Source organism: Juglans regia, chromosome 2, assembly GCF_001411555.2.
Source record: "Juglans regia cultivar Chandler chromosome 2, Walnut 2.0, whole genome shotgun sequence".
Lineage (NCBI taxonomy): Eukaryota > Viridiplantae > Streptophyta > Magnoliopsida > Fagales > Juglandaceae > Juglans > Juglans regia.
Genome location: NC_049902.1, coordinates 16,125,966 through 16,150,085, shown reverse-complemented (window position 1 = coordinate 16,150,085; position 24,120 = coordinate 16,125,966). Strand labels below are relative to the sequence as shown.

The following is a 24,120-nucleotide window of genomic DNA, read 5'->3' as shown; positions in this document are numbered from 1 at the left end:
TCGGGAGTGGATTTTTCGGGAAATCTCGCCCTGCCCATCGCGTAGCCATGGGTTTGGATCACATCTCCGTTTGGATTGGGATCGAAGGACGCTAGTATGTCGCTCAAGGATTATATGAATTTTAAGTAATTAGTTTGATGGGTGCGATCATACCAGCACTAATGCACCGGATCCCATCAGAACTCCGCAGTTAAGCGTGCTTGGGCGAGAGTAGTACTAGGATGGGTGACCTCCTGGGAAGTCCTCGTGTTGCACCCCTCGTTGATTTTTTTTCCGCCTTGCGAGATAAATTGACAAGAAGGAGCACTCGGGAGTGGATTTTTCGGAAAATCTCGCCCTGCCCATCGCGTAGCCATGGGATTGGATCAGATCTCCGTTTGGATTGGGATCGGAAGGACGCTAGTATTTCGCTGAAGGATTATATGAATTTAAAATAATTAGTTTGTTGGGTGCGATCATACCAGTGCTAATGCACCGGATCCCATCAGAACTCCGCAGCTAAGCGTGCTTGGGCGAGAGTAGTACTAGGATGGGTGACCTCCTGGGAAGTCCTCGTGTTGCACCCCTCGTTTTTGTTTTTTCCGCCTTGCAAGAGGAATTGACAAGAAGGACCACTCGGGAGTGGATTTTTCGAAAATCGCGCCCTGCCCATCGCGTAGCCAAGGGTTTCGATCAGATCGCCGGTTCGCATTGGGATCAGAAATACGCATGTAGGTCGCCCTAGGATTATATGAATTTTAAATAATTAGTTTGATGGGTGCGATCATACCAGCACTAATGCACCGGATCCCATCAGAACTCCGCAGTTAAGCGTGCTTGGGCGAGAGTAGTACTAGGATGGGTGACCTCCCGGGAAGTCCTCGTGTTGCACCCCTCGTTGATTTTTTTTCCGCCTTGCGAGATAAATTGACAAGAAGGAGCACTCGGGAGTGGATTTTTGGGAAAATCTCGCCCGGCCCATCGCGTAGCCATGGGTTTGGATCAGATCTCCGTTTGGATTGGGATCGGAAGGACGCTAGTATGTCGCTCAAGGATTATATGAATTTTAAGTAATTAGTTTGATGGGTGCGATCATACCAGCACTAATGCACCGGATCCCATCAGAACTCCGCAGTTAAGCGCGCTTGGGCGAGAGTAGTACTAGGATGGGTGACCTCCTGGGAAGTCCTCGTGTTGCACCCCTCGTTCATGTTTTTTCCGCCTTGCGAGATAAATTGACCAGAAGGACCACTCGGGAGTGGATTTTTGGGAAAATCTCGCCCTGCCCATCGCGTAGCGATGGGTTTTGATCTGCACGCCGGTTCGCATTGGGATTTGAAGGACGCTAGTATGTCGTACTAGGACTATTTGAATTTTAAGTAATTAGTTTGATGGGTGCGATCATACCAGCACTAATGCACCGGATCCCATCAGAACTCCGCAGTTAAGCGTGCTTGGGCGAGAGTAGTACTAGGATGGGTGACCTCCTGGGTAGTCCTCGTGTTGCACTCCTCGTTTTTGTTTTTTCCGCCTTGCGAGATAAATTGACAAGAAGGACCACTCGGGACTGGATTTTTAGGAAAATCGCACCCTGCCCATCGCGTAGCTATGGGTTTCGATCTGCACGCCGGTTCGCATTGGGATTTGAAGGACGCTAGTATGTCGCCCTAGGACTATATGAATTTTGAATAATTAGTTTGTTGGGTGCGATCATACCAGCACTAATGCACCAGATCCCATCAGAACTCCGTAGTTAAGCGTGCTTGGGCGAGAGTAGTACTAGGATGGATGACCTCCTGGGAAGTCCTCGTGTTGCACCCCTCGTTTTTGTTTTTTCCGCCTTGCGAGAGGAATTGACAAGAACGACCACTCGGGAGTGGATTTTTAAGAAAATCGTGCCCTGCCTTTCGCGTAGCCATGGGTTTCGATCAGATCGTCGGTTTGCATTGTGCAGGGTAGGGCGCTAGTTGGTCGTACTAGGATTATATGAATTTCCATAAGATTTCTAAACTAATCATTATATCTTTCACAATCTTTTAAATAAAAAATAAATTACAATTCAAAATTTTCAAATTTTTAAATAAAAATAATATTATAAAACTATATTTTAACAATATTTGAATTTTATAATAGTTTTTATTTAACTTTTTCTCTTTTCTTTTCTAAAATTTAAAATATTTCTCAATTGAAACTAGAGTTTTTCTATGTACAAGCATGTTTGTGTACTAATCTGTATATTAATGTTGTATCTTTCATGTTCTAAATTCAAATTAGTACTATTTTCAATAAAATCTAATTTTTGACTAATCATATTGAATGGATGCACATCTTAGTACGTAAAATCACTTACAATTAAATTTTCCCTTTAAACTATCAATTACTATTTATAAAATATTTTATTATTACTTATAGTATTCTCAATTCATCTAATTTTTCAAACGTGTCCTAAGACTACCTGCACGAGTAAGATCATATGCGGAGCACGTGATGATATGAAGAGGTTTCTGAGTGATAATCCAACGGATCTAATAAAAAGCCATGTAGAGGTCAATACCCGTCGCGATCAAGGCAATATCTGCTTTTACTGTGAACACGTAAGCCAGGTGCAACCTCATTTCCTCCGCAACTCATCTCCAGAGCCTTCCTTCGTCAACGCCATGACTGCCGAATTACGGATTGTGACACTCGCCCAGATTCCCCCTCTCTCTCGGCTCTCTCTCCCAGGACCAGGTTCTGCCTCTCACGCCGCCGAAGGCCGCTAAGAACCAGCTAGCCCAAGCTCACGGCTGTCTTCCTCAAGCTCTGTCCCGCACGGCCAACCCAACGCACGCTGACAGAGGCCCCTGCCTCACGCCATCTCTGCACCGATGAAGACCACCGCTGTCGCTCACGTCAGCTCAAGGTCATGCATGTCCTATGCACGCCGACGAAACTAGGTGAGCTTCCTCGGTCCTCCTTGTCGTCGTCTCTGTCTTAAGCTTAAGCTCCCTCTCTCTTCCTCTGTTTCTCTCTCCCGGCGTATTCTCTCTCTCTCTCTGCCTCACGGCTCTCTCTCGTTACGGACGAACCCTGATCAGCAGAAATCAAGACCACGCCGACTGTGGCCGAGACACCGTTCGCAGTCCAGGCTTTCCGAGTCACTCACGTCGAACAGAAACCACTGACGACGAGCCAGCTCGCAGAGAACCTGTCGCCAGCCTCTCCCCATCGCGTCATCTCTCTCGGTAACTCTCTCTCTAAGTATACCCTCTATGAAAGGCTACTTTGATCTAAGAAACGCGCGGAAGCATGAGTATGTAACTCATTGTTGTAGATATCATGCAGGCCATTTAAGCATGCTTTTAACCCGTCAATGTGGATGTGACATATTGAATATATTTACACACACACATACACGCACGAAGAGCTTGCATATATTACTCATTGTTGGAATGTGGAAATGCAGAATTATATAATTCCTCTAATTTTGTTTTCATCTTCCCCAAGTGTTCTTATTAAATATCCTTGCACTTTGGTGCAAGGATATTTAATAAGTGCTTGTAAGTAATTTTTTTCTGCTACAATGTCACGGCGTTTGAAGGTGGAATCGAAGACCTTTGTTTTTTCGAAAGGGGAGGGTAATTTCATTCGCATTACTGAGAGAAGCAAAAGGGTAGTCAAGTATGTTTATTTAAGTGTGTCGTTGACAACATGGGCATCAAAGGTGACGGAGGAGTGTTTGGCTCACCATCGGCATGATGGTTTTCTCAGAACGGTACGGGAGGGAAATAGAGTTTTTATCATTCAATGTCATGCTAATCCAAAGGGCCATTTCTTGCAATTGGATATGTATGGGAATTGTAGAAAGAGGGGCTCCCTGATTATCCCTAAAGGTCTGAATGGTAGAGGGTGGAAGGACTTTGTGTCTAACTTACGTTCGGTGGCTGGAATAAATGTCCTTGTTTTTTCTAGATTAAAATAGAGCAGTACACATTCACGCCGATATTGCTCAGGATCGGCATAGAGAGGGGGCTAGTGGATTGCCGTCAGTGGGAAGGGTATCCCCCCACTAAGGGTGTCTCTTATGCGTCGGCCTTGATGAAACCGGCATGTCCTCCGGCAAGTAGTTGCATGGAAGGAGGGAAGGGGGACATTAGGAGGAAGGGGAAGATGATTGGTGGAGCAATTCAAAATGGTTTGTAGATTGCTACAAATGTGGACAAGGGTCGGCACATGAAGGCATGCGGGGGTGACGGTTCGCATTCTGTGAGTATTCCGGCGGTGGGAGAAGTCGAAGGGATGCTGTGGGCTACAAAAGATGAGCTGTCGGGCATGTTGGAGAAAATAAGTGTTCTGATGACTAAAATAGACTCGTGCCTGGAGCTGGTTATGAGCTTGGGTAGTGGGTTGACGGGCCCATCTTGTTTGTGTTCTAAAGGACATGGGCCAAAGGAAGTGTCTGGACGAGGTAACGGGTCGGGCCCAAATCAAAGTTCAATTGTAAGGCCCGAGTGTGTATGGCGGGTCAAGTCTTCCTCAGGCCCAAACATGGTTCCCTCCCAAGTGTCATCGTTGGATGGCCCAGGGACCTTCGGGCCGGCACAGATAAGGTCGCTGGACGCCGGTGATCCTCCGGATGGCTTACAGGTGCACGGATTTGCTCACTCACGTGATCCTAGACATGTTTTCGTGGACTTCAATGTGGCTCTCTCCCAGCCTTCACCATCGAGCAATCCAGGGACCTCCAAGCTAGCATGGAAAAGGATATCGGACGCCAGCGACCCTCCAGTTGACTTGCCAGAGCACGGATCTATTCTACCGTCTGTCTCTAGGCATGTTTTGGTTGCCTCAAAAGTGGCTTCCTCTCAACAGCCGTTGTCACTTGTTCCAAGAACCTCCGGGCCGACACAGATAAGGTTGTCGGATGCCGACGACCCCCTGGATGGCTTGTCGGAGCACAGTTATGTTTTTCAGTGCGATTTAAGTCATGATTTGGCTGAAGAGACTGTCAAGATTGATGGGGCGTTCTTGTCTTCCTTGCATGTTGTTGAAAATGGGATGCTTTTGATGACTGGAGGCCCTTTGCAGCCTGTTGATAGCTGTGAGAGCACTTCGGAGGGGTGTAAGGTCACGTTTTCAAGATAAGTCCGTTGAGGATTGTGTTAGGGTTCCATGCTCTCATGAGTATGACTTGGAGGCTGTGAACGATGAATCTGTGAAGGAGTCTGAGTTGCACTTGATCTATAGGGAGCTAGTAGATGGTGTTGATTGTTCCTCTTTTGGTGAGATAGGGGAGGGGGACGCTCCAAGCCCTATCTGTTCTGTGTTGCCGGCGAAAGTGGGATAGATTTGCAGTCAGATTGGGTTTTGTAGAAAGTGGATGAAATACGGGAATGTATAGGGATTTCATGTGAGGGTTTCGAAGACTAATGTAAAGCCCTTCTCATAGCTATTGAGGTGGGCCAGCCTCTTCTGGCTAGATCTTATGCCAAAAAAGATAGGGTGGTTGAAGAGACTTGCTTACTCTATTAATTGTGATGCTCAGGAAGGTAGTCTAAGTAGGGGTAGGAGCAAGGCTAGGGCGAACTCTGTGATTAATGAAACCTAAAATTTTATCTTGAAATGTAAGGGGCTGGCTCTAATGGGGCATCGGGAGGTATCCACTTGAGCATACTCCCAAACCCAAGGCCTAGGGCCTAGATATTGTAAGGCCTTTACCATTAGTCTTGTGAGTGGGGTCTACAAGATTATATTCAAGGTTCTTTCCAATCGTATGAGTATGGTCATGGAAAAGATTATTTTGAAGCCGCAAAATCTTTTGTTAAGGGGAGATAGATTCTGGATTCGGTCCTTATCACCAATGAATTTTTGGATAGTAGAATTAGATCTGACATCCCAGGTATACTTTGCAAACTTGACATTGAGAAGGCCTTTGATCATGTAAACTCGGATTTTTTACTTTACATTCTTGGTAGATTTGGTTTTGGGGAGAAGTGGTGCAATTGGATGAAGCATTGTATCACTACCGCTAGATTTTCAGTGCTGGTCAATGGCACTCCCAAGGGTTTTTTCAACGAGTAATTCTACATACAACCGTGAAGTGCGTAAAAATTGCTTTGAAAATGAGTGGGGTCCACTATTAAAAAATTAAATTTTTTTAATGTGGTCCTATATTTTATTCACTTTTTCAAAGCGATTACGTGGCGATTGCACAATTCACAGTTGCAAATATCTTTCTTATTTTTTAACAACTCTCGTGGTTCGAGACAAGGAGATCCTCTATCTCATTTTCTCTTTGTTTTAATTATGGTTGTTTTGAGTAGAATGTTGAAGGTAGTTGTGAATGGATGATTTTTTTTTTTTTTTTTTTTTTTTTTTTTTTTTTGGGGTGGTTCAACATTTGGGAGCATCAATGTGTATCCCATTTTCTCTTCGCCGACGATACTTTAATTTTTTGTGAACCGGACCCTAACCACATTCGATCATTGAGAGCTCTCTTGCTTTGTTTTGAAGTTGTTTCCGGCCTCAAGGTAAACTTATCTAAATCTGAATTGGCACTGGTTGGTTTGGTTAATTCAAATGGAGACCTGGCTGACATCTTGGGTTGTAAGGTCTCTTCTTTGCCTCTGACGTACGTACGTTATCCAATCTCCCTATGTACTTTCTTTCTTTATTCCCAATTCCTCTTGGAGTGGCTAATAGAATGGAAAAAATCTTTCTTGATTTTTTGTGTGGTGGACTTGGAAATAAGGAAAAGTTCCACTTGATTAAATGGGATAAGACTTGTTCCCCACTTTCTTGTGGTGGTTTGGGGATATGAAAGCTGAGTACTTTCAACAAGGCTTTACTCGGGAAATGGCTTTGGAGGTACCATCAAGAAGGTGATGCTTTATGGAGGACCTTGGTCGATGCTAAATTTGGGAGAACTTGGGGTAGCTAGATTTCTAATGAAGTGCATGGTTTATATGGTGTTGGTGTCTGGAAATTTATTAGTAAGGGCTGGGAGGATTTTTTTTGCAGTTTCAGATTTAAGGTGGGTCGAGGCACTAGGGTCAGATTTTGGTTTGATGTCTGGTGCAGTGAGACTGCTCTCAAGGAGGCTTTTCCTTCTCTTTTCAGAATAGCACTGTACAAGTGTACAAGGAAGCTTCAGTTGCTGATCATATGGACATTTCAAATGGCCTGCTGCAGTGGAATGTGCCATTTATAAGAGCAGCGCAAGATTGGGAACTGAGAGATATTTCTGACTTACACATCACCCTATGTGCATTGACTTTGGAGCATGGTGTAGCAGACAAACTGTTGTGGATTCATCTCGGAAACAAGAACTTCTCAGCAAGGTCATTTTATAATGCTTTGACTTCTCAAGCTTCTACTACTTTCCCTTGGAAGTGTATTTGGAAAAGCAAAGTGCCTCTAAAAGGTGCTTTTTTTGGTTAGCTGGCCTCTGATAAAATCCTGACCATAGACAAGCTGAGGAAGTGCAGTATTTTCAAAATGGATTGGTGCTTTATGTGCAAAAGGAATGGAGAATCAACAGACCACCTTCTTCTCCATTATGATGTGGTGAAGGTTCTTTGGGATGATATATTTGCAAGGATGGATATTGCGTGGGTGATGCCTAAGAGAGTGGTGGATCTCTTGGCTCGTTGGAATGGAGTAAGGGATAATCGTCAAGTAGCGGAGCTTTGGAAGATGGTGCCTTTATGGTGTATATGGAATGAGAGGAATGGACGTTGCTTTAATAATAGAGAATGTTCTTGGGTGGGTATTAGACTTTTATTTTATAAATCTTTGTTACTTTGGGTTAAGGCAATTGCATTAGAGGGGGTTAATCTAAATGACTTGTATGCTTCTTTTTTTGTAAGTGCGCTGTAATTTGGTATATTTCTCTTGTATACTACTTATGTACTTGGGCTTTGCCTAATTATGACGATTAATAGATTTTTCTTACTTTTTGAAACAAAAAAAATATCCTTGCACTTTGGTATCCTCATAGAAGGTAGCTGGCAATGATGTGGTGATGGCTGGGAAACATGTTTTTCTCTCCTTCTATTCAATTCCTTCTCATTTTTTATGATATTTGATGACAGAATAGTAGAGCAGGTCAATTGAACCTAGCTTTGAAACATCTCGTCCACATATCTCATCTTCGTAGTGCTGAATCTTTTAGGCTGATCTTAAGTACCTTCCTCAAAAGTGACTTATAAAAAAAAAAGTACCTTCCTCAAAGTGGTTTGCCCATTGGACCTTAGTCTTGCACATTAGTCATCATTGATGATATATTCTCTGATGCATTTTGCTTTGAAGCGCCTCACTCTACCATATGGACTTTTCATAAATTACTGTTACTGCCGGCAATAACAGTTGAACGTGTTTTAAGCAGTTATATTATTTTTAAAAAGCTCAATATGTATGTGGACCACTTCTGTTGCATGTTAGAATGAATTGAGGATGTTCTCTGGTAAGCTCAGTTTTCAGGTCTTGAATTTAGTTTCTATCCATAAGGATCCAAGAGTCTATGCACCAGCACAAGTGAGATGAAAACAGTGGGCCACTTTTCTCCATCATGTATATTCCTAGTTTTGAGCCTCACATGCTTTTCCTTTCTTTTTCTTATATTTTTTCCTCGTGTGCAATTCACAGATCTATTGCATGACAGTATTTCACATTTAGTTCCTGATTTTAAGATTTTCTTCTAGTAAAACAATAGGGGTTTGATGGCATTTCAGCAACAAGACAGCTGTGAATGATCACAAGGCTATGCAAACTAAATAAAACAAAGAAGAAAGGAACAGTCAGTTAGGAGTAATTTAAGAAAAAAAGTCAGTAGTTGGATAAATCTCCCCTAATTATTGAGATGATTGCTATGTTTGTACTTGATTCTTTTGACTTCGTGACTGCAACTTGCATTTGTTTTTCTTTCTTTGTATATTTTACTGTATTAACTTTTTTTGAAGGTTTCATTGAATATCTGGATGTCGAGGCTTAAATATTTCCACTACAACTTTTTTCAAGCTGTTGGCGTGTAGTTGTGCAGGAAAGGCATCAGTCATGATGGATCTGATCACATTGTTTTCTGAGTTAGTGGCTACCTTCATAATTCTGGTGACAAGGCCTTTCTCACTTTTCAAACTAGCATGCTTCTTCGCTATGAAAACTGTTTTCATCTTAATTCACACTTGGATGGAGTTGGTAAGGGCCACATTTGGCTTCCACGTGAATCTATTCTCCAGAATCATAATGTTGACAGTTACTCTTATATCTCTGCCTGCACGAATTTTGAATGCCTTAAAGAGAGAGAGGCAGGTTAGTACTATGTTCACTTAGTTATTTCCAGTCTAGTGCTTTCAGGTTATTGTAGCTGAGCTTGTGCTTTTCTTCTGATTGTCAATTTGCTGGAATTATGCACACGACACCACATTGAGCAATGGTATAATTTTAATGAGTTGGTTAGATGAGGCTGTCGATGGGTATAGGGCAACGAGTTTGAACAATTTTTTGAAGTTAAAGTATGAAACTTGCCAAAGATGACGTTTTAGTCTCTGTGAAGTTTATGCCAGGTTTATTATATTTTCTACTTGGCAATGTGATGATGGTTACTTTTAGCATTCATTTAAATGCGTGACAAACTAGGGTATAATTTATGTTTTGTTTTGTTAAAGGTTTACCCTTGACCTCCAGCCCAGAAGAGCATTCCATGAATGGTTTGTTTATAGAATAGTGTGACTATGGCTGCACTTGGATTCTTAAGACGAATATTTCATACAAGGGTGCGGTAGAATATATACCGGGATGGCCTACCAAAAGTTAGTTTGTTTTTGGGCCTCAAATAGACCAGAGAACTTTTCTGAGAGATTTTTTCTTTTCAGCATTTGAGTTTGTATTTCTTTGGACAATAACTGTGTAAGATTACACTGCAAGCCAATGCAAGTCGTCTAGATTGCTTAAAGAAATTCTCAGTTGGATTTTTGTGCCGCTTTGAGTCTAGGGTAAAGGATTCCGTTGGTTCACCGTGTCTGCTTTTGCTTCTGACAAGGTGTATCTCCAGTTTTTTACTCAGCTTGTCGTGCTCTGCAAATCTATCAGAATGTGTCCATTTAATTTATGCACGTTTTCTTGTGCTTGTAATTTTCAGCTCCCAACATATTGTAGATATGTGGCTCTTATTCTGTGCAGCTTGAATTGTATCTGAATGATATCCAGATCGAGTTGGAGAATCTTGAGTGGGATAGGAAGGAATTGGGAGACGATCTTCAAATAGCCATTAAAGAATGTAAAATGATGGAGTTGATATTAGCAGAGGTAGAAGAGGAACATGACAAGGCCATTGCCAAAATTGAACAACTAGAGGGTGAGGTATAGATCTAATACTGTAGTATTATGAGAAATTTTATTCGCTATTTTGAATGCATGCTTTCTGAGAATGCCATTGAACCATTAAGGTTTAAATTTAACTTTTTCTTAAAACTTATTTTTATGGCAAGTTGTGTGGTACTACCATGTAAGCTATGAAACACCTAAGTTTGTTTGTTTCAGTCTTGAACAAATAATGTCAAAAAATGTTTTCAGCTAATGTCTTTTCTAAGTTTCTTATTTTCTGCATCTGATTGATACTGAGAATTCTTTTTTAACAGGAAGAAAAAAATTTATTAAAACAAGTAAATATGCATAGTCCAACTACACAGGAAGTATGCAGAAAAACCACTAATCCGACCCCCCCGCCTGACCCGATCAGACTTGATCCGATAAAGTCGGGTTGAACTTAATATCGGGTGGAATATCATCCAACCCGCTAAATGTCGGACGGAACCCGACACTTAAAAACACTTTTTACACATGCATCAAACCCTGGCCCCCACTTCTCTTAGCCCCTGCTGCCCAACTCCTGTCTTCTCATTGAAATTCGTCGCCACCTCCATTCATTGGAAAGTTACAGGTCCTGTTGGCTCCATTCTTGGGTTTTCAGAAAGATTTTCTTCCTTGTTTAAGATCTAAAACTAAAAGTAGGTTTTTTGTGGTTCACCCTTCCTCACACTGCTAGCGGACCTGGCTCTTTGATTAGATGGTCAAATCTGGAGCACAATGATTTCTTGTTGTTCTGTTTTCTTCTTCGATGGGTTAGGTTTGTTCTTCTTTAATGATATTTAGTTTTCTTCATACTTTTTCTTGTTAATTCTTTTTTCCTTCTCTGACTTTCTGTTGTCTTTTTTTTCTTTGTTTTTTTGCTGAGTGGTCTGGTTGTTTGCTGGGAAAACCAGTTTCTTTCTATTTTTTAGTGGCCAAGATTTGCATCTGTATTAGATCAATGGTTCAAGAATGACTAGTTTGCCAGGAAAAGTAAAATGAAAGACGTCAACCAAGAAATGATATGCCTTGAAAACATAAAACAGTTTGAGTGGGCTTACTCTCTCTCCCTCACGTGAAAGACGAAGGGGGAAAAACCCGAATTTCGACTTGACCCAACTTGGTCAGATCAGATTGGGTCGGTTTGGCGCACTCTCCCAAATGATTCGGGTCGGGTTAGGCACAAACCCGGTTTTGGGTCATCATGTTGCAGGCCTAATAGGAAGTAAACAAAAGAGAACCCCTAGTAAGAAGTTAGGAGCTAGAAATAAATAAACGGAATTCATGAGCAGTAGCCCATTAAAGACTAGCGGAAGCCCATAGGAATAATGTATTGGAAAAGAAACATCTAAGTTCATCCAAAGAGCATTCCTTGTCTTCAAACTTCCGGTCATTCATTTTGAGGCAAATGCACCCCGTGAGACAAATGAATCATTTTCCACACGGCAACAATTTGGGTTTGCCCGTAAGACCCCTCCAAAAAACAAGAAGATCCACCACCCTCTAGGCGTCACCCATTCAAGTCCGATTCTACTGAAAACTCATTCCATAACACCTTTGCCACTTCATAGTGAAGTAATAAATGATCCACTGATTCACCACAACTTTTACGCATAGCACCAATCCATAAGTCCACACTTCCTTAGATTATCCATGGTTAGGATTTTCCCAAGGGAAGCAGTCCAACCTTAAAAACACAACCTTGGGAGGCACCTTACTCCTCCATATGCACATCTAAGGAAAAGGATTTATATTCTGACATGACAAAACCTTGTACGTGGATTGAATAGTGAACTTGTTCCCAGAGTGAATCCAGAAAATCCCGTCCACCTCAACACTACCAAGATCATAGTGTCCAACAAGCCAAGACATTCGTAGAAAGCACCAGTTTCCCAATCCTAAGCAGGTCAAAGAGAACGAACATTCCACTGAATAGTACAGGAAATGCAATATTAATTGCCATGTCACCATACCAAAAACCTAAGATGACTCCCTACCAACCACAAATCTAAGATAACTAGCCAAAATCCACCAACGATTCCTAATATTTTTTCACAACCCCACACCATGCACCCCTCATTTCAATAGAACATCAATCCCCAAGCACTCCCATAATTGAAATCAATAATTTCCCTCCACAATGACTCCCCTTTCTGATGGTACAGCCATAGACACTTCCCAAGATGGGCCATATTAAAAAACCTCAACTTGTGGACTGCTGAACATATTTTCTTTTGTTTGATTCATGCGCAAAATATATAAAGAAAACAATTTAATGTGTACATTTTGAAGAAACATCCAGTTTAGAATTCAGTAGGTCAAAATGACAAACTTCAACATTGTAATGCCCCGTACCCAAGAGTTAGTTCCTGTCACTTAAAATCACATTCCACAATTACAGGTCTAAACTCCAAAGTCTCATTGGTTCGAACCAAAATATAAGTTTCTCTACAAGCACATCAATGAACTACTACAACATAACTAACTAAGAAAACCACAAAGTCTCAATAATAACATCAATATAACAAAATAACACTCAAAAGAAAATGTCTGGTTTCTTGAATAAAATCCTCTGATACTCTTCTAACCTTTGTTACTTATTCCACTACACTCAACCAATCTCGGCCATGCTTTCTATTCTTGATCCCCAGTTGAAACATCAATATCATTTGAAAATAATGGAAATAATTGGGTGAGTTATCAACAACTCAGTAAGCAGCAAATTACGGAATGCAGAAACAGATAGTTCTCAAAATATGGTAGTGGTATTTTTAGAAACTTTTCATTACAATAATAATATACAAAAGACCATAGGCACAAGCATAGCTGAAACAACATCAGAAACCGAAGTAGATGCCATGTTTACCCCCGTGGCAGGATTGTGCATGTTTGCGGTTAGCCAAGCAGAACATATCACTGTTTTGTCACCAAGGTGATGCACTCAAAACGGAGGCCATGTTTACTCCCGTCTAGGGTTGTGCATTATGTGGATAACCAAGCAGAACATAAAACACTTTGTCACTAAAATGATTGAACCCAGAACAGATACCACTATTATATCCCGAGGCGGGTCCAGAGGCCGCTATTGTATCCTGTGGCAGGGCCGGACGCCACTATTATGTGCCGTGGCGGGGCCAGAGGCTGCTATTATGTCCCGTGGCAGGGCCATAAATCAGAGCAGAACAGAATCTTATGCCTCAGCTCATATGCAATATCATATCATAATAGAGTACTGATAAATTTCATATAATCAAATAAAAATTTCATACTTCGTATTCATATTTCATGCAATAGAGAAACAGAGTACAAAAGTTTGCTCATGTCTACACCAGTGATAGAAAATATCTTCTTTTTCTTTTCTTATTTTGAAACATTGAGTTATGCAGAAAAATGATCGAGGTTGTTTTCCGATGTTCGATAACAAAATATGCAAGTTTTTTTCATAAAATCAAGCTCAGCCTGTTTTTAGGCAAAGTTTAGCATATGAGTACCGCTTATCTAAACTTCTTAATATCTCTGAATTTCCTCACAACAGTGCCAAGCGGATCTCAATTGTCACCTAAGCATAATTAATGCAACTATATATGTTAATAGAATCAAACTAGCAATATAAGACAACACCAACTAAAAGACACGGTGACAAAAAACCCCATATCTCAAACCACTCTCACAATCGAAGCGCATTAAGATACCTAGCTAAGACAACAAAACCTTTCACCCTCCGCCCATGCTAGGCGCTCTAAACCATTCCATTTCAGCGACCAAATCATCGCATAGTACGAGTCAGCATTTTGTACAGATTTCTAAACTAACAATTGATACTCGAATCCAACTCTGCAAAATTAACCTCTACAAGGGCTGAAACATCACCATAATCTAATACATCTAAATGGAAAATAGCCCCCAAAAGAATCTGTTTTAAACGAACACTACCGTCGCCAATCTTGGACACTTTACAAATCAAATACTCCCACCATTCTCACGCTTGGCTGCACCAATTGGCACCAACTCAACCGCTACAATCAAAATTCCAGCAACCCAATCCAACCATTTTTATCCCTAACACTTGTTCAAACCAACCATCAATTCATTTCATCATAGAGTCTAGAAATTACCAATTGTTCAGTGGTTGTTGTGGTAGTGTCACACTAAGAGGGATAGCAGTGTTGGACAACAACAGTGGACAGTGGAATCGAAGTGAAACCCGTTAGATAGAGAGAGAAATTGAGAGTTAGAGAATGAGATAGAGACAAAGCGGAAAGAAACAATGCGGCCCAGAGTAAGCTTAACAACTTGGCGGTTTGTTCATGACAACGATGCAATGGGGCAACAACGTCAGCCTCGTTGGCGGAACTTCAAACGGAAGCTATGCAATGTCACAACCTCCATTGGTCACGATGGCAGCACTAACAGAGGGGACAATCTGGGGTTTAGAGAGAGTGGGAACGACTGAGAGGCAGAAAGCGACAGAGGGACATAGAAGCCAAGACAAAAATCAAAGAGACTCACCGGAGAGGCAGGGGGGCATCAGCGTAGGCATCAAGATCAGGCGGGCAGTGGTGTAGAGCTTGTGCAGCGGCTACACATGGCAGTAGTGACAACTGAGGGCCAAACAACAAGGTGTAGTGCGACAAGACTTCGTGCAGTGGAGGAGTCTCGATGATGGCATATGAGAGAGAGCAATGGGATGGAGAGCAAAAATCAGGATAGTGAGACGCAGACGGAGGGAGGGAGGAGAGATGCTCCGAGAAGCATACTGGTGTGACGAGCGGCACGAGCGACAGCAAACGGTTGAAGCGGCACAAGCTGTGGAGCAAGACATTGGTAGTGGTGGTGTGACTATTGCGGCATAATGGGGAGAAGGGTGAGTGAGAACTACAAGAGAGAGAGAGAGAGCAGTTGGGAATGAACCAAAATGGTGTGAATGGGTATATGGGGAGGAGAGAGAAAGGGAAAAGGGGAATGTGCGTAATGGAAAAAGGGAAAGGGCTTTGGGGTGTCGGCGCAGGGGAGGGGATATGAAAATGTGAATCGAAACCCTTACAGGACTAAACAGTGCTTTTAGCCCCTGTCTCCCCCTTCTTTTTCCTATGCTGGTTGGGCTTAAAATGGTCCTGTGCCTAAACTTTGGGTTGGGTGTTACAAACACAATGCAGTGAGAGACATAGAAATCACATAAAAAAATGTCCCCAATCCATAATCTTCTTGCAATATCAAATCTGAATGCCATTACTAAAAGTTCTCACATCCATGAAAAAAAACAAAATCACAAGCCCTATTGAGCAACGATTACACAATTAACAACTTCAATTGCAAAACCATCACAATGGCAAAACATGCATTGTGCAACCAAAATATGGAAAGCAAATATTATTAATAAGCATAGCTCATTAGGATAATTAAACAATCGTCTACAACATAACTGCATCCTTCCCCACTCCCAGACCCAAACTATCATCATTTTGCTACTCTCTCTCCACAACATGACAAGGGGCTATAAATATAATTAAGAAGAGAGTGATCTCCCACTTATATTCTTAATCTAGATAATTGATTGACATGAGGAAAGAAAGAAGAAGAAGAAGCTAAGGTGATCAGATTTTGTGTGGCAACCGCAAGTTAAGCTACTCTGGATTTGTTATCGGTGGTGGGGCCATGTGAAGGTGTAGAGGTGGCAAGCTAGGAGTGTCAACTTGTAGGCAAGGGTTTTGGCACTTTGTGCAGTGCACATGGAGTGGTATGGTGTGGACTACTTGGGCAGGTGAACAAGTGATGTTTTTTAACAATCCCACATCGACTAAGTATGTGATTAGTTGGTGATTTATAAGCTCCTAGGCACCTTTGTAAGCCGGTTTTCAAGGGTGAGTTCTACCTAGTGGGTTCATAACAAATGGTATCAGAGCCACCCCACGTATGCAGTCCTGGACTGCCGTGGACATCGGCTGCGGAGCATGGTAGTTGTTACGATCCCACATCGACTAAATATGAGATTGGTTTGTGGTTTATAAGCCCCTAGGCACCCTTCCCTTGTAAGCCGGTTTTTAAGAGTGAGTTCTACCTAGTGGGTTCATAACATGTTTTATGGCTGCCAAGTGGCAATTTGGTGCCTGCCACATGGGGGGCCACATCGATCCACCAGTTTTTTCTTTCTTCCTGAAGCCGAAATGTTATAAACAGGACTAATCCACTATTTTTTTTGGTTGAAAAGATTCCCATTGAAAGATATGAATTTTTTAAGTTTTTCTCTCTCTAGGTTTTCGTTTGCGATTCAAGTGTATGCTTGCCTCAGTTCTCACAAAATTTACCTGAATGACCAATGGGAGGCCTTTAGATAGGATTTCTGTTGAGGGACGAGAAGAGCTGCAATTTTAGGGAATTCTTCAAGTTTTAGGGGCTGAAAAGGGGCAGTGGCAAGGGGAAATTTTGGCTGGGTTGAAATAATAGGGTTTAGGGTCAGTTTTATAAGAATAGTTCATTAGGGTTTTAATGGGCTACGCCAAGGTTACAATTGGAGCTCCTTGGAATCATTATGCTTTTTCTTTGAACACTGGGTGAATGCTGAGAGGAATAATGACTGGGAGAAAGGAAAATAGGGTTTATTTTTCTTGGCAGTAAGGCTGCGTTTATATTAGGCTCAATTAGAGACTCGTAAGCCTTGGGTTTAGTGCTTAAAAAATCCTAAAATATTGGGAAAGAATCTGTCCCATTTTAAATTAAGTCTCTCTATTCCACTACAAATCCGAATAGAAGTTGATTCTATTTTGGAAAAAGCCATGGTGTCGGGATGTACACTGCATGGGTGGCGACCCTCGCTTTCTTGCAAAATTTGTGTGATTGTATGCTTCGTACAGGCATGATAAAATAATTCGCAGCGGAATAAATTAAGGTATATATCAAAGCTTCTATATTAGTACTAGTGAAATAAATTTAGCACATCAAACTATCCATAAGTCACAACTCCACAAACGTCAGGATATTACAGACCAAGAATTTGTCCATCAAATCTCTAAAACTAACGTAGTTGAATACAGACAAATAGCCCAACCGGGGATAGGCCCTGTCCTAATCCCCATGCTGCACCGGGTCTTCTTTCTCATAATTACCTTCTTCTCCTACATCTGCACTCATAGTCTTGTTTTGAATGAAATAGAAATCAATCTCTATAGACATTAGTCTTTCCATGAATATAGGATTAGAAGCAATATATAGCGTAACTTGGTTATCACAAAAAAATTGGTCTATCCCAATTGCGTCAAGACTATTGTACTACGAGCATTGCCCTGCACCATGTTTATGCACTAGATCAAGCTACTATTTCTTTTTCTTAGTCTTCTATGCAGAGATGAATTTTAGAGGAAAAGTGAAATGAACAGTAGTGCGTTTGTAATTCATGTTACATTTAACAGTTATTCCCTTGTGGGGCGTACTAAATACAATTATTCACTATAAGAACTTAAATATGGTTGCAGTCGGGTTTGGATACAGATATAGATTATAAACAGTGTCTTCTCGTGCCACATGAATTAGATAGCTTGAGAATCGATACCAGTAATCAATATTATAAAGAGATGCACTCTGCTGTGCGAATAGATAAGTGGTCCGCTACAGTTAAAATGATTTGAACCCAAATTTTTTGCAGTATGGTTGTCGATGGGTGACATCGTATAAGTAAACCACTACAGTTAATAAGGAGTTTCAGGACCGAAAAGTTGTGTTATAATATTTAGGATGTGCCAAGTACTTAGACCTTTTGAGGGGTAAAATTTACCTAGGAAGTTCTGTAAAGTCGATAGGAAAAGAAATTGAATTAATCAGGCAAAAGAATGGAGCCTAAAATCGAATTAATGCAGTTTTGTTGTCCATAAACAGGATTTGCTGATTCTTTTGAGGCGTCTTTTCATATTCTTTGTTTCTGTAGTGAGAAACAGTGACAGAGAAATGATTTCAATGGGAGGAAGTTGTCACTCTGGAAATCAGAGACTGATTTCTGGGAATGTTAGTTTTGCTGATGTGCACTTTATCTGAATGAATGGATGAGTTTCTGGATTTTTTTAACACATTATCTACTGTGATTGACTAGTAATCAGGAGTTTTTGTTACAGGTTTCAATGCATATTTAGCAAAGTATCCTGATTTAATGCTTTACAACCCTCGTGTGGCATTTTGACAGTTTCAGGATCTGAAAAATGAGAACCTTCGGCTGAAAGAAATTAAGGATGAGGGTTATTGGAGCATTAAAGGTCCAGATGACATGGGCAATGGCCAAAACACTGGCATTTCTGAAAGCTCTGGCATTCCCTGTGGGATCTCATCATGGAAATCCAGTTACAATGGAAGTGGGATCTTTCTCCAAGACCCGATGATGTCCAAAGACACTTGGGTAGATGAGGGTGTAATGGACCCACGCTTGACTTGTTCGAGAAGTCACTCTCCAGAATGTACGAAGAGAAGAGAAGAAGAATGAAGATGATGAAGAAGGAAGAAGTCTGCAATTGTATGAAATTGTTCTCCCCTGTTTTCCCTCCGTTTCTTCTATTTATAGTATTTATATGAACAAAACGACAGTGTTTAGACAACACTTATTACAATTCTTGTAAATGAAATGACTGTGTTTACAATTAATAAGAAGAAAGACATTAAACGACAACGTTCTATTTAAGACCGAAACGAATTATACATCATACGACGCCGTGTGTAATTGCTCAGGATCAACTAACTGCTCTTAACGACCTTCTATTTCAATTCTTATGCATCTCAGGCCAGCCTTCCTTCGTCTGCACCTTGCCACAATGCTCATAACCACACTGTCATTCTTCCACTCCAGCACGTCTTCCGTCCATAACACACCCTCCCCCTTTAAAGCACCTTGCCCACAAGGTGGGGAAACTGCTGACGAAGCTGCCAGTAAGGTTCCCATGTGTAATCTTCCACTCCAGCACCTTCCCACTGAATCAAGACCTCCACCACTGCTCTATTACCTTTCTTGACACTTCGCCTCTCCAAAATCTTCTCAGGCTGAGGCTTTAACTCTCCTTGTAAGTCCACAGGAGGTAAGGTAGAGATAGGTGTAAATTGGTCCCCAATCTTTTTCTTCAAAACAGAAACATGGAAAACGGGATGTATGAGTGAGTCTGAAGGTAAACATAAACGATATGCCACTTTGCCAATTCGATGAGTGATCTGAAATGGGCCAAAATATCGAGGTGAAAGTTTAAGGTTTCTTCGAAGAGCCACCGATTGCTGTCTATGGGGTTGGAGTTTAAGATAAACCCAATCCCCCACAGAAAATTCCCTGTCAGTTCTGTGTTTGTCATAATAAAACTTCATTCTATCTTGAGCCAAGGACAAATTGGATTTGAGGGTAAAGAGAAGCTGTTCTCGAGTTTGTAAGAGCTGGTCCACTGCCTGATTAGAAGTCAAACCAGGAATATAAGCCTGCAGTTTTGTTGGAGGGACCCCATACACAGCTTCAAATGGAGTCAGTTTTGTGGAAGTATGAAAGCTGGAGTTGTACCACCATTCAGCTAAGGAGAGCCAATCCACCCATAGCTTGGGTTTGTCACCAGAGAAAGACCTCAAAAAATGTTCAAGACACTTGTTGACAGCTTCGGTCTGGTCATCAGTTTGAGGGTGATAAGCTGATGAATAAGACAGATTAACTCCTCGCAACTTGAAAAGTTCACTCCAAAAAGAACTAGTAAATGTTGAGCCACGATCAGAAACAATGGTTGTAGGCAACCCATGTAACTTAAAAACATTATTGAAGAACAGTGAGGCAACTTGAGTAGCTGTAAAGGGATGCTTTAAAGGCATGAAATGAGCATATTTTGATAATCTGTCCACTACCACCATAATGACAGAATAGCCTTTCGAGATGGGCAAACCTTCAACAAAATCCATTGATAGGTCAGTCCATATTTGGTCAGGAATAGGTAAGGGTTGTAAAAACCCTGCTGGAAGAACATTCTGGATCTTGTTCCTTTGACATGTGTCACAGTCCCGAATGAACTGCTTAACATCATGTTTGAGACCAGGCCAATAAAATTCTAATCTTGCTCGATGCAAACATTTGTGGAAGCCAGAATGGCCAGCAGCAGGACTAGAGTGCAAATAGTTCAAAATCTGTTGTTTCAAAGGGAAGGAATCTGGCACATATATTCTGTCTTTTTTAAACAAAAGACCATGCCTCAGTTTGAATGTAGGATGGGAAGTAGGGTCAAGTTGCAGAGCAGTGACTAACTGCTGTGTGGTCTGATCTGTGGTATAAGCTGCTTTCAACTCTGAGATCCATGTTGGTGTGGGAAATGACAATGCTGCCAACTCTCCAAACTCATCCACCTGATCCTTTCGAGACAAGGCATCAGCTACCTTGTTCTCCACCCCTTGCTTATACTCAATGGAAAATTCATAACCAAGGAGCTTAGAAAGCCATTTTTGCTGAGCAACAGTGCCAATCTTCTGCTCAAGCAAATATTTAAGGCTATGGTGATCAGTTTTAATCACAAAGGCACTTCCTAAGAGATATGGCCTCCACTTCTTAACAGCTAGCACTAAGGCTAGAAGTTCTTTCTCATAAGTGGAAAGGGTTAAGTTTTTCCCTTTCAAGGCTTGACTGAAAAAAGCTAAGGGCCTTTGGTCTTGCATCAGAACTGCTCCTATGCCAGTTGCACAAGCATCACACTCAATAACAAATGCCTTGGTGAAGTCAGGCAAGGCAAGAACAGGAGGGCTAGTGACAGCAACCTTCAATGCCTTAAAAGAGTTTGTAGCAGAGTCTGTCCACACAAATGCATCTTTCTTCAGCAAAGAAGTCAAAGGGGCAGCAATCTGACCATAACCCTTAATGAATTTTCTGTAGTAGCCTGTCAAGCCTAAGAAACCCCTCAATGCCTTTAGATTTTTTGGTATTGGCCAAGTGACCATAGACTCCAATTTTTTTGGATCTGCCCTCACTCCTTCCTTGGAAATCAGATGGCCCAAATATTCAATCTCCTGACATGCAAACTTACATTTCGACTGCTTAGCATAAAGTTGATGGTGCTGTAAGGTTTGCAAAACAGTAGAGAGATGATCCAAGTGAGAAGACATGTCACTACTGTAAACCAGTATGTCATCAAAGAAAACAATGACAAACTGTCGAAGGAATGGCTTGAAAACTTCATTCATAAGGCCCTGAAATGTTGAGGGGGCATTGGTGAGACCAAAGGGCATGACAAGAAATTCATAATGCCCTTCATGAGTTCTGAAGGCAGTTTTAGAAATATCCTCATCCCTCATACGTATCTGATGATAACCAGCTCTAAGATCCAATTTAGAAAAAATTGTTGAACCAGAAAGTTCATCCAAGAGCTCATCCACAACAGGAATGGGATACTTGTCCTTAATGGTGGCTTCATTTAAGGCCCTATAATCAATACACATTCTCCATGTGCCATCAGACTTCCTGACTAGTAACACAGGAGATGAGAAGGGTGACTGACTTGGTCTAATAACCCCAGAGTTCAAGAGCTCCTTAACAATTTTTTCAATTTCTGCCTTTTGGTAAAAAGGATATCGATATGGTCTAACACTGATAGCAGAAATGTCTTGTTTCAAATTGATCTTGTGGTCATGAGACCTATTGGGTGGCAATCCAGTAGGTTCATTAAAGACTTCCTTATATTTCTGCAAAAGTTGCTGCACGTGTAGATTCTGCAATGATGGAAGTTCAATGGAACTGCAAGGCACTATCTGCAGGAAGATGCCTTTGCTTCCACAACCAAAAGTCTCAAAGGATTCCTCATCATCGATAAGATTTGACTGAGGCACTGTCAAACCTTTTAAGGAAATTTCCTGGCCATTAAATTGAAACTGCATGCTCATATTGACAAAGTCCCAGAGAATAGGACTCAAGGTAGATAACCATTGAATTCCAAGAACTGCATCACATCCTCCCAAGGGCAATGTGAAGAAATCAACTGTGAAAGGTATGCTCTGAACTGTCAAAGGCACAGCCACACATTTACCCGTGCTCTCAATGAGCTGACCATTAGCCACTTTAACACTAATAGCCTGGCCAAGTTGTACATGTAATTTACATCGAGCAGCAGCCACAGTGTCCACAAAATTATGTGTGCTACCAGTGTCAATTAAAACTATCAACTTCTTCTTGCCAATACAAGCCATAAGTCTCATGGTTTTAGGTCCTCCTCCACCTACCATAGACTGTAATGAGATGGAAGCCATCTCGGCCTCCACTTCCACAGGTTCAACAACCAGCTCATCATTAGCCTCAACTCTTTCTTCACCACTTGAGTCACCAAATTCCATACCTTCTAGTAGAAATAACTTTGGTCTTGCACATTTATGACCTGGTTGCCACTTATCATCACAGAAATAGCAAAGGCCTTTTTTACGCCTTTCCAACATTTGAGACTCGGATACCTTATGGTAAGGAAGCCTAGGTAAAGGAGAAACTTGTGGAGCTCCTAACAGTGAAGGAGTCTATCCAGATTTTAACAAATTCGACTCTGGACTAAACTTACTCGAATCAGTAAGTGAATTTCTCCAAGGTTTCCTTATACTCACCACATACTGTTCTTGAATTTTAGCTAAACCAAAAGCATCATTCAAGGATAGAGGATTCAACATCCTAACAGGTAATCTGATCTCATCACGCAGGCCACTCAAGAAACAACTCAACTTGTTTTTCTCAGACAAGCCTCTAATACGATTGGAAAGAATCTCAAACTCAGATTTGTAATCATTAACTGTACTAACCTGTTTGAGTCGAGTCAGTGACTCCATAGGATCATCATATGGAGTAGATCCAAAACGGATCTGAACAGCCTTGATGAAGTCCTCCCAAGACAGAAACGTTCCAGCCTCACTAGCATCCTGGAACCAGATCAAGGCTTCATCATCCATGTGGAAAGAAGCAATGAAAATACGTTGACCAGGAGGAACCTGGTGATACAGGAAGTACTGGTTCGCACGATAGATCCATGGTGATGGATTACCACCACGAAATCTAGGAAAATCCAATTTAATACCCCTGGCAAAGCCTCTGTTTACAATCTCTCTTTGGTTCACATCCCCTGTGTCATTCTCCATATCTTCATGTCTGTGCCTGAATTGTTGATCGTGATTATCTTGACGTATATTACCAGGATCTTCAGAATTGTGACAAGAAATCTTAGAGACCTGTTGTAAAACCTCTTGAATTTTCTTGTCCTGTGTTTCTCTTTCCAATCTTGCCGCTTCTTGCTGCTGCAACAATAAACAAATCGCATCTTCGATCTGCTTTTGCTGACGTTCTTGTTGTTGACGTAAATGATTCATTGAATCTACTATTTGAGCATACGAACGCGTCCCTTCTGCCATGGCTGATACCAACTGTAATGGACCCACGCTTGACTTGTTCGAGAAGTCACTCTCCAGAATGTACGAAGAGAAGAGAAGAAGAATGAAGATGATGAAGAAGGAAGAAGTCTGCAATTGTATGAAATTGTTCTCCCCTGTTTTCCCTCCGTTTCTTCTATTTATAGTATTTATATGAACAAAACGACAGTGTTTAGACAACACTTATTACAATTCTTGTAAATGAAACGACTGTGTTTACAATTAATAAGAAGAAAGACATTAAACGGCAACGTTCTATTTAAGACCGAAACGAATTATACATCATACGACGCCGTGTGTAATTGCTCAGGATCAACTAACTGCTCTTAACGACCTTCTATTTCAATTCTTATGCATCTCAGGCCAGCCTTCCTTCGTCTGCACCTTGCCACAATGCTCATAACCACACTGTCATTCTTCCACTCCAGCACGTCT

General features: G+C 41.4%; 1 protein-coding gene and 6 non-coding genes across 13 annotated transcripts; all 7 read left to right on the top strand.

Moving 5' to 3' along the window:
- Positions 1 to 139: 139 nt before the first annotated feature.
- On the top strand, positions 140 to 258 carry LOC118347741. Its single transcript, XR_004800908.1, has one exon. It is a non-coding gene; the product is annotated as a 5S ribosomal RNA (ribosomal RNA).
- Positions 259 to 447: 189 nt separating this feature from the next.
- LOC118347780 lies at positions 448 to 566 on the top strand. The gene has a single exon (XR_004800928.1). It is a non-coding gene; the product is annotated as a 5S ribosomal RNA (ribosomal RNA).
- Positions 567 to 755: 189 nt separating this feature from the next.
- LOC118347883 lies at positions 756 to 874 on the top strand. The gene has a single exon (XR_004801027.1). It is a non-coding gene; the product is annotated as a 5S ribosomal RNA (ribosomal RNA).
- A 189-nt stretch (positions 875 to 1,063) lies between these two features.
- On the top strand, positions 1,064 to 1,182 carry LOC118347747. The gene has a single exon (XR_004800914.1). It is a non-coding gene; the product is annotated as a 5S ribosomal RNA (ribosomal RNA).
- A 190-nt stretch (positions 1,183 to 1,372) lies between these two features.
- Positions 1,373 to 1,491, top strand: LOC118347808. Its single transcript, XR_004800955.1, has one exon. It is a non-coding gene; the product is annotated as a 5S ribosomal RNA (ribosomal RNA).
- Positions 1,492 to 1,681: 190 nt separating this feature from the next.
- Positions 1,682 to 1,800, top strand: LOC118347841. Its single transcript, XR_004800986.1, has one exon. It is a non-coding gene; the product is annotated as a 5S ribosomal RNA (ribosomal RNA).
- A 761-nt stretch (positions 1,801 to 2,561) lies between these two features.
- Positions 2,562 to 23,877, top strand: LOC108995522. 7 transcript variants are annotated; one of them, XM_035687916.1, is made up of 6 exons: positions 2,562 to 2,915; positions 3,057 to 3,203; positions 8,999 to 9,267; positions 10,114 to 10,317; positions 18,476 to 18,706; positions 23,691 to 23,877. In XM_035687916.1, the coding sequence occupies exons 1-6, from the start codon at positions 2,885 to 2,887 to the stop codon at positions 23,751 to 23,753; spliced, it is 945 nt and encodes a 314-aa protein (XP_035543809.1). In that variant the 5' UTR covers positions 2,562 to 2,884; the 3' UTR covers positions 23,754 to 23,877. The 7 variants fall into 7 exon arrangements, with proteins under 7 accessions (XP_035543809.1, XP_035543812.1, XP_018826670.1 ...); XM_035687919.1 differs by lacking the exon at positions 23,691 to 23,877 and having other exon boundaries at positions 3,060 to 3,203; positions 8,991 to 9,267; positions 18,476 to 18,941; XM_018971125.1 differs by lacking the exon at positions 23,691 to 23,877 and having other exon boundaries at positions 10,165 to 10,317; positions 18,476 to 18,941.
- The last annotated feature ends 243 nt before the right edge of the window (positions 23,878 to 24,120 follow it).